General features: G+C 45.0%; 1 protein-coding gene across 1 annotated transcript; it reads right to left on the bottom strand.

Annotated features, from left to right (window-relative positions):
* Positions 1–8,529: 8,529 nt before the first annotated feature.
* Positions 8,530–9,947, bottom strand: LOC119269621 (leucine-rich repeat extensin-like protein 1). Its single transcript, XM_037551493.1, has one exon. It carries the CDS (start codon positions 9,909–9,911, stop codon positions 8,808–8,810), a length of 1,104 nt encoding a protein of 367 aa, XP_037407390.1. The 5' UTR covers positions 9,912–9,947; the 3' UTR covers positions 8,530–8,807.
* Between the last annotated feature and the right edge of the window lie 702 nt (positions 9,948–10,649).

Below are 10,649 nucleotides of genomic sequence, written 5' to 3'. Positions count from 1 at the left end.
ACCCGCATAGTCTATTTTACAAGTTCTGTCGATAATATCTTCCATCCCTAGTTTTCTCCAGACTTTTTTTGCTCTGTCACATAGGAACAACAGATGTTTTGTGTCTTCTGGCCCAGATGAGCAGGCAGGACACTCAGGCGAGACTTTCACATGTCTATTAGCTAACTTAACATGACACGGAAGAGTGCCGTGAAGTGTACGCCAAATAAATATTTTAACCTTTGCTGGACAAGCAAGTTTCCAAATCCTCCCCCAAATAGAATTGACCATGGTACGTCCCATCCCATTGATATGTCGTAACTTGTTCCCATATTGGTGGTCTCATTCAACAAAATAAGCAGACCGAACCGTAAAGATCTCATTTTTTGTGATATTCCAAGCTACGAAATCTAGCATATCATGTTACGTAGAAGGAAAAGAATTTTATGAGACGAGGTCTCACGGGTTAGCAGGTGAGACCCATCCTGATTTCAGGGGGGAGATTAGATGTTTTGTGATTTGTGAATGCCACGTGTCATCCATCAGGATGAGTCTCACCTGCTAACCGTGAGACCTGGTCTCATATTTTTTTTCATAAACATCAATAGGCCATAGAGTCTGTCTAAGAAGATCTTCATCCCAACTATTTAGGATTGGATCAATCAAATCTGTTACCTTTCGTAACAACTGGCATCCCTTGGGGTAACAATTTTACGGTTTGCACAATTTGGAATCCAGGCGTTCTCCCAAATGTCGATATTCTGTCCATTTTCCACTTGCCAAATATGACCACGCTTCAGGGAGCTCACACCCGCCATAATACTTTACCAGGTGAAGGAAGAACCCTTCTTCAGGTCAATGTTCAACAAGTCAACGTCAGGATAGTATTTGACTCTCAAAATAGTAGGACATAGAAAATCCGGATTCTAGATAAGACGCCAAGCCTGTTTAGCCGGCATAGCCAAATTGAAACAATGGATATCCCTAAAACCCATTTCTCCTTGGTTCTCGGGTACACACATTTTTCACCGAGCCATCCAATGCATTCTCCTTTGGCTGTCCTCATCCAATGCAAGCATAGCCAGTCATTCTTACCATTTCCCCCACCGATGAACCTACCTTTATCATCTCTTAAGACCACCCCGATCGTACCCCTGAGAAGGTCGTGGTGAAAAGAATCATCAACGTTAAGTTTAACAAATCCCGTGGGGGGGCTAGACCATCCTCCTCTTTTCATGGAAGCCTTAGGCAAGGAGGCATTAACAAAATTATCAGTGAGAGCGCGTATCCCCATGGATATCTGTTGTGCATTCTGAGTAGGCTCATTGTGTACCAATTTGTGCATTTCCCACCACAAGTACCAGGCTGATATGGCAATCATGTCACGCACATTTCGAGTGCCCATAATACATAGTTCCTGATCTGGTAATGAAAGTAAATATTCCAAGACTGCCTCACCCGCATAGTCTATTTTACAAGTTCTGTCGATAATATCTTCCATCCCTAGTTTTCTCCAGACTTTTTTTGCTCTGTCACATAGGAACAACAGATGTTTTGTGTCTTCTGGCCCAGATGAGCAGGCAGGACACTCAGGCGAGACTTTCACATGTCTATTAGCTAACTTAACATGACACGGAAGAGTGCCGTGAAGTGTACGCCAAATAAATATTTTAACCTTTGCTGGACAAGCAAGTTTCCAAATCCTCCCCCAAAATAGAATTGACCGTGGTACGTCCAATCCCATTGGTATGTCGTAACTTGTTCCCATATTGGTGGTCTCATTCAACAAAATAAGCAGACCGAACCGTAAAGATCTCATTTTTTGTGATATTCCAAGCTACGAAATCTAGCATATCATGTTACGTAGAAGGAAAAGAATTTTATGAGACGAGGTCTTACGGGTTAGCAGGTGAGACCCATCCTGATTTCAGGGGGGGGGGAGATTAGATACTTTGTGATTTGTGAATGCCACGTGTCATCCATCAGGATGAGTCTCACCTGCTAACCGTGAGACCTGGTCTCATATAATTTTTTTTCATAAACATCAATAGGCCATAGAATCTGTCTGAGAAGATCTCCATCCCAACTATTTAGGATTGGATCAATCAAATCTGCTACCTTCCGTAACAACTGGCATCCCTTGGGGGTAACAATCTTACGGTTTGCACAATTTGAAATCCAGGCGTCCTCCTAAATGTCAATGTTCTGCCCATTTTCCATTTGCCAAATATGACCACGCTTCATGGAGCTCACACCCGCCATAATACGTTGCCAGGTGAAGGAAAAACCCTTCTTTAGGTCAGTGTTCAACAAGTCAACGTCAGGATAGTATTTGACTCTCAAAATAGTAGCACATAGAGAATCCGGATTCTAGATAAGACGCCAAGCCTGTTTAGCCGGCATAGCGAAGTTGAAACAATGGATATGCCAAAAATCCATTTCTCCTTGGTTCTTTGGTACACACATTTTTCACCAAACCATCCAATGCATTATCCTTTAGCTGTCCTCGTCCAATGCAAGCCTAGCCAATTCTCCTAGTAGTGCGTTGACCATCCGCCACTCATGCGAGTCCGTCCCAATCCGCCTGGCGCATTTTGCCGGGTGCGCGACGCCTCCGCTCTCCCGATCTGCCTGCGCGCACCCGGACCTGGACCCTCGTGCCGTCGTGCGCGCGCGGGCCGCGTAGGGTAAACCGTTTTGCTCCGCACCACCGCGGTCGTCAGTGCGTGCGTGCGCGTGTCGCTGCACCCGCGGCCACGTGTTGCTCGGGTCCTACCGGTCTCCGGTCCCCGGTCTCCTCCCCCCGCTAATCACACCTGACGTTTGAGCATTTCACGTCCTGATCGCCCTCCAGTGGAGCCCATCATCACTCATCAAGGGGGGGCCTTGACGCTGGCAGCGACGTCCCTCTTTGTCGCGGCCCGTAAACCTGCACACCGAACACGAGGAACGCCACATCCTGATGCCACGGCAATCACGATTAAACAATGTAAAACGCACTGCGCCCTTAGATTACTCCTCTAGCACTAGTACTAGCTAAGTAGGCAGCACAGCAACGCCGTCCACAGCCGTGATGTGATGCGAGCAGGGCAGCTAGCCTGCGCTCCTCTGACCGCGACTAATTAAGCATTAACCCGTGGGATCACGCACATGGTAATACCACTGGAGATACGCGTCCCGATCCTACACTGTAGGAGAGCTCCGTTGCGTTGCGTGCGCCCCGCCTAGTGGCCGGCCGCCTGACATAAACCGCGTATGGGCGCCCGGCGGGCCGAGCGCACCTTCGTGGCCGGCACCGGAGCCACCCGATCGCCGACCCACTTGGGAAACTATGTTTTCTAAGACCCACTTGGCGGAATTATTACACCGACGTGTCAGCGCGCGCCGCGTGCAGCCGGTGCACCCACGCAGTGGCCGTCTACCTGGCACGATCGATCCGCATCTACTAGTGTCAGTAGCAGTACTGCGAGAGCATTTTCGTTACGTAGACGGAATAATGATAAAATAAAAGCAATGGATGGCGCATTTCCGGGCGCGGTGCCGGGTCAACTCGCGAGGCTTGTGCGTGCGGTGCAGCGAGCAGCGGCATATGCAGCTCACCACTCCAGTTATTTGGTTAGAGTGCAAGCTTTGGTGTGCGCCACGGCCAGTGCCGTCAGGTTCAGTGAACGCCTGGGTTCCCCCTAGAGCCTGCCTGCCTGCCTGCCTGCGTGCCTAGACGAAACGGATGGTGGCGACGGGCGGAGAAAAAGCGAAAAGGGGGGGATAAGATCTGCCTGAATCCCTCCATGCATGCATGAAAAAGGTCACGCGCGGCATCATCATCGGGGGAGCGAAGGGGACGGCGTTAGCGGAATCTGGCCCGTAGCTCTCACAGGGCTTATAGGGCGACGTGTCGGGCGCGAGGAGCACCAGCTTAGAGGTGCGCTCTGTGGACAGACCGGGCTGCGCGAGTCGGCGTCAGCCGGCCCATATTTATTGGACCAGCCTGGATATTTAAGCCGGCGATGGATGGATGGCCGCGCCGGGCCGAAATCCCGTCTGGGACGGTTGCACCCAGGCCACAGCAGCGTATATATAAACAAATGCCACCAGAATACACGCAAAATAATGCTCGCCATAGAACGAACAGCAATCATGAGAATGGGATGGGCCTCGCATAAGAAACACGTATCAATTTGAAGTCGAATAAAAATCATTGAGTCGTCCATGTCAGCAGCACAACGAATGGATTAAGAACACGACCGGCGAACAAAGTCCAACGATTTTATAAGCTGAAGCGTATTATTTGGCCATTTTCCGAAACCAAAGGATAATGGTCCGTTAGACAGATTATGATGAAAAGGGTATCAAATTCGAATAAGAAAAAAAATACGAGAGCAATGCATGGACTTCAGAATATTATCCTACTCCGGCCAGTCGGCAAACCTTGAATAAATACATCAGACGAGTGAACTGCTTTTATTTTGTTCAGCCGGCTGCTTTAATTTTTCTCAGCCTTGATGCCATTCATAGAGATTCCTATAACGATCGAAACCCACTTCTGCACTGACAAAACTAACAGATATCTACCATAGCGAAAGCCAGTGCCACTAGGAAAAGGAAGAAAAAAAATCCCAGTGAAGCAGAGCCCTAGTGTTTATAGGGTTGCACAAAACAGTAGCTACAACTTGAAATAATGAAATCGATGGCAGTCTATGAATCAAAAAGTACATTAACAAACACTAGTAAACAGACCAGTTCAAACAGTATGATCAGTTGTCAAAGCCAACTAGTGTTAAGCAGCTAGTTTGGGATTGCTCCTCCGCCACAGGCAAATGGAAATGGATAAGAGGCTTGTGGATTGACGTGTTAAGATAGGGTTGCCAATACTGGTGGTGGTGAATTCAGGCTAACATTCTGAGGCACCCACCATTCAGTAAAAATAAGAAGACAATACAGAATGAAATTGTTGTACGGATAAACATGTGCAAGGATGTCTATGGGTTAAAAATGTCCAAATCTGTTCCCTTTTTTCTTTTTGACAATGCATGGATGATTAAAAAAAAGGACATGTCAAGACTGGACATCTCCCTGACAAACAATTACTGATAATATGTACATGTCGGAAAAATATTGATAATATGTATTCTACACTAGACTTCACTGATATAAGAAACAATTGAAATAAAAAGGGAACAAATTAGTGCAGTTCAACACAAAAAGCAATATATACAAGTCTTTTAACCTCAAGTCCAGTTTCAGCAAAGGGAGTTAGGAGTTTCTATATAAAAAAATTAAGAGTAGATTAATCTATTGTGTATACAACATGTTTATTCAATACAACTGAAGCCTTATCCCTTCAAGAATCATCAGCAATAGCCACTTGTCATCAAAGGCTACATTGCAGACATCACTAAAATAATTATAAAACAGGAAACATAAGTTCAACAAATACAGTGGAAGCATGTATCCTTAGATAAACAATACCGCATTAGTCACATATCATATCAAAGCCTCGGGACATCGCAAATGAGCAGACTGGTGGCCCAAGTAAATCCATAACTCTTATAGAAGGATGTGTGCTATATGTCCAACCCTTGATCATTCTTAGACGAGGACACCACTGACTGTTAAGTAACGCTAGGTTCAGAAAAGACCGATAGCGTATTCCAAGAAACAACAGTTCTGGCACACAAAAACCAAACAGTTCCATATTGGGCTTTTAGATGGGAAGTGGCAAGCTACTAAACCTTTAGATCGACTGCATATTCAGGAATATTCATGACTATACCACACACAATGTTCCGTATTTAAGTAAACTCCCTCCTCACATAGAAGAAAGAATCTGTGCTACTAAGAAATAAGACTAGAGACAGTTACAGAAACTTAGCTTCACTACCTTATCTCACAGTTTCATTACAGACTACAGCAGCAGCAAGAAAGCAGCAAGGCACAGCTTACCCAATAACCAACTCAACGTGAACTCATGGAACGAAGAGTAAAAATCATATGTACAATGAAACCTTTAAATACAGATAAAGAGCATTGGTGGACTTTTTAAATTACATTTTCAGGTAGGTGGAGCAACATAATTGTGGCCCATATCAAAAGCTAGCTTCGACTCTGCTAGGTTATTACCAAGATTACAGCGGGCTAACATTTTAGCCATTCCTGAAGACAACTAGAACCAAGCATCATAATATAAAGTGGGCATATGATATTCCTAGTTACCCAACTGATGATATTCCCAGCATTGACTACTAAATCCAAAGATTCTACTTCAACAATCAGGTATCAGTTCTCAGATACTCTGATTTGGCACTGTTCCGCCTTTACAGTCCAAATTTATTGTCTCCACAATAAAATCATGCCATTACATAGTGCCATCATCAACATTACCATCCAGCAGCACGAGTCACCAGTTTCGTGGTATATCATGATGTCTGTGCTATTGCATATTATGTCATGCATTTTGCGACAAGATCAAACATTATGTGGATTAAAACTGGAAAAAAGTGTTAAAACTTATCAAAAGGAAACAAGTCCGTTCTCTTGGCTTTTTGGATGCAAATGCCCCAATGTAAAACTGTCAGATAAAGATATGTGCATTGGTGCAAAACACGGCCTTTCTTGGAGATACGCTACTTTCTACCCTTTTTCAGCTTAACGCTTGGACATGCCTCTTTTATATAAGCATAAAGAATAAAATCAATTAGAAAATAGAATCCAAGTAGAGATGACAACATTGCGTTATAGTTCAGGCAAGAGGATTACGGCACAGGTGCACAGCCTTTAGGAGCTGACAAATTTCCAGACAACATCTCAATGAAGTTTTTTTCAGTTGCGAAACAAGGGCAGAAGTGAAGATATGAAAATGGTATGCAGCACTCTACGCTCAAGATATGTCTAATGTTGCAGTCATGCAAGGATATTGGTACATCAGTGCAAAAGAAGGTTGGGAGCAACCTAACTACAGGAGCTGCATAACTAGGAAAGTTAGTGTCGGCTATGTTGAAGTGGTTGTCACAAGAATAGAAAATAGGACCATATTTTTTCTGATTTTAAAAGGCAATGATATTTTTCTGATTTTAAAGGATAATGATAACATCTGGTATATCATTGAAGACACTGCGATCAACCAATAAATATACACCACAGTACAGCATATTGGCTCTTAGGAAATTTGATAAGGACTTCAGAAACACACCGAACAATAAGTTATTCAGCTTACAGTATGCAACGCAAAAAGGTTCCTCCAACAACTGCACATTATGTAAGAAGCTCAAACATTATGTGGATTAAACTGAAAAAAGAACATCAAAACTTATCAAAAAGGAACAAGTTTGTTCTCTTGGCTTTGGTTGCAAATGTGGCACTATAAAATCTGTCAGATAAAGATACGTGCAGTGGCACAACAGCTTGGATATGCATCTTTTGCAAGCATAAAGAATAGAATCCATCAGAAAATAGAATCCAAGTAGAGATGATGTCATTGTGTTATAGTTTCAGGCAAAAGTATTACGGCACAGGTGCACAGCCTTTAGGAGCTGACAAGTTCCCAGACAACATCTCAATGAAAAGCTTTTCTCTGTTGTAACACAATGGTATGCAGCGCTCTACCCTCGAGATATGTCTAAAGTTACAGTCACGTAAGGATATTATGACATCAGTGCAAAAGAAGATTGGGTGCGACCTACAGGAGCTGCATAACTAGGAACTTCAGTGTCAGCAATGTTAAGTGGTTGTCACAAGAACACAAAATAGGACCATATTTCTTCTGGTTTTAAAGGATAATGATGATGTCTGGTATTATCATTGATCAAATTGTGATCAACCAATAAATATACACCTTGGTACAGCATATATGAGCTCTTAAAAACTTGAGAAGGACTTTAGAAACGCATCAAACAATAAGTTGTTCAGCTTAGAGTATGCAAAGCAAAAAGGTTCCTCAAACAACTACACATCAGTATATTACTCATGGAAGCTCTGAGAATCCTAGTCCAGTAAGTGCAATGTTATTTCACATTTCGAGTCCAGCAAAACAAAGGGTAATATAATTCGAAAGAATATACAAGAGCTCCTAAATAGCACAAAGGACTAGGGTGAGTTTGCCCAAGTCAGGTGCTTAAAATTTGGAGGTGTACAAAATCTGCGTACATTGTTTCCCATTACGGTGGATTTATTCTGAAACAAATTCGTGCAACATCAATCTAGCTTCGTATTTCCGCAAAAAAAAAAAGATATAGCTTTCTATGGGTCACATTCACTCTCCTTCAGAGCATTACCAATTACACTACGTGACTGCAAGATAAACTGAAGCATGGCAACTCTGAACATATTGTGGCTTTTAAAGTACGAAATACTTGGCTCACATGGTTATGACATAAAACGAGAAAACACTGCAGCAAAATGCAAACTTGCAAAACAAGTGTAGATTTGAGTGTAGAAGCAAAAATTCATATCAAATTTGGTACGCTGTTCAACAAAAGCAATATAATTTGACTGAAAGAAACATAAAATTGAAGTTCCCTGCAATGCCAAGCACCAAACCAGATATACAGATACTAATGGAACAGACTTAAGCACAACTCAGATCAGAGACAAATTATACAGACATCAAGTTGCGAGTACAGCTTCAAAGGTAATCACAAAACGTTTATGGTACAGACCAAATATGTCATAACGCGCAGGCCATAAGCACAAGCACTATAGTAATTCATGTCTCTCAAGCAAATATATACATATACAGAGCAAACCACGAAATCACACTGCAACTTATTCCCACATTAACAGGAATTGAGAAGAACAAACTCACAGCGCATCCTCACACACTTGAACTCCCATCAATACTCTCGACGATACTCGCTGTAATCGTCCCTTGCGGCAGGAGCCACCTTCTCTCCCACCCTCTCTGCCGCCTTTTCCTCCTTATACTTCACACCTTCATCAATCGCAAGCGCCCCAACGCCCCCAGCAACTGCACCCACAGCAAGCCCAGCGCCTAATCCATACCTTTCGCTCGGAGTTGCCCCCTCAGTCCTTCCTCTTTGATCATACTGACCAGTCACACCCTCAGTCCTTCCTTTTGGCTCATACTGCCCAGTCACACCTTCAGTCCTTCTGGGATCATACTGCCCAGTCACACCCTCAGTCCTTCCTCTTTGCTCATACTGCCTGCCATACTCCACAGGTGCAGAGGGCCCTGTGGTGTATTCGTACTGAGATGGAGGCGGTGGTGGCGCAGAGTAGTACCCACTAGGACGGTAGTACTGGTCCGAGCCGTACTGTGGCGGTGCCGAGTAGGTGGGAGGCGGAGGGGCTGGGAAATAGTAGGGGGAGGAGGAAGGAGGTGGATACTGCGGCTCAGGAGGAGGAGGCGAGCGCTCGCGAAGGGCGACGCGGATGCGGAGCTTGCCCTGGGGGCGGCCGGAGGGGCGCAGGAGCGGGAGGGTGATGATCGGTGAGGCGGGGGAATCGGAGCTAGGGTTAGGGCTGGCGGGGAAGAGGAGGTCGCGGAGAGGTGAGCGGGCGGAGCCGACGAGCGGCTTGGGCGAGTCGGACGGCTTGGAGTGGAAGACGTCGAGGGAGAGGAGGAGCGAGGGGTCGTGCGGCGAGAGGTGGGGCGGGAGCTGGAGGGTGATGCGCTCGTTCCACGCGGGCTTGCAGCCGCCGGCGTCGTCGGGGCGGGTGGCGGTGCGGCGGGAGGGATCGAGGTAGGCGACGGCGTAGGCGCGGAGATCGCCGCGGCGCCAGTTGACGTTCTTCAGGTGCTTGCCCGAGACGACGGTGACCTCCAGATCCATGGCCTTGGGGGGCGCCCCCGGCGGGGGGGGCATCGAAGGGGGCGGGGCCTGGTACTGCGGGTGGGGGTGCTGGTGCGGGGGGAGCGGGTGCTGCTGGAGCTGGTGCGGGTGGAGAGGGGAGGGGGATTGGGACGGGGAAGCCATGGCGCGGGGAGCTCTGACCTTCGCGCTTGCTTTGGTGTGGGGGTTGGTGATGAGTCGCTGATCTGATGACTCGCTGGTGAGGCGACCTGCTTGATCCCCGCACCGCACTACGCGGCGCTAGCGCAGCAAACGGCCACTCCGGCACGCGCTTAGGCCGGGAGGCCGGCCCATTACGGGGTGGGGCGCCCCTGTTTATTTCTTTCGTTTTCTTTTGTGTTTTATTTGTTGCTTCATTAAAAATGATCGGCATGTCAAAAAAGATTCTAAATTAAAAAAACGATTCACGTATTTGCAAAAGAAAAATCATGATCTAAAAATGTTCCAAATTTGAAAAATGTTTTCGGGTTAATAAATGTTCCAAAATTTTAAAAGTGATCACAGAATTTAAAAAAATCGCGATATTTTAAAATATTCCAAAATTTTAAAAATGTTCGCATATTTGAATAATGTTCATGGATTTGAATAATGTTCCCGGATTTCAAAAAATGTTCATCAATTTCAAGAAAAATGTGAATTCAGAAAACTGTTCACCAATTTCAAAAAACGTTGACCGGTTTTTAAAAATATTCATGAAATCCAAACATGTTCCCAGATTAAATAAAATGGCGTCAATTCAAAAAATATTTGTGTATTTCAACAATTGCTCCCGAATTTAAAAAAATGTGACAGATTTTAAAAAATGTTAACAAATTTGAAAATATTCTTGGATTTTAAAAAATGTTCATGAATTTGAAAATT

Source organism: Triticum dicoccoides, chromosome 3A (genome assembly GCF_002162155.2).
Source record: "Triticum dicoccoides isolate Atlit2015 ecotype Zavitan chromosome 3A, WEW_v2.0, whole genome shotgun sequence".
Taxonomy (NCBI): domain Eukaryota; kingdom Viridiplantae; phylum Streptophyta; class Magnoliopsida; order Poales; family Poaceae; genus Triticum; species Triticum dicoccoides.
Note: the sequence above shows the minus strand (reverse complement) of the source record. Positions and strands in the feature narration are given on the sequence as shown.

Bases quoted from the DNA above. Each gene is read 5' to 3' on its own strand.
- LOC119269621 (XM_037551493.1), bottom strand. From the start codon at position 9,911: ATGGCTTCCCCGTCCCAATCCCCCTCCCCTCTCCACCCGCACCAGCTC.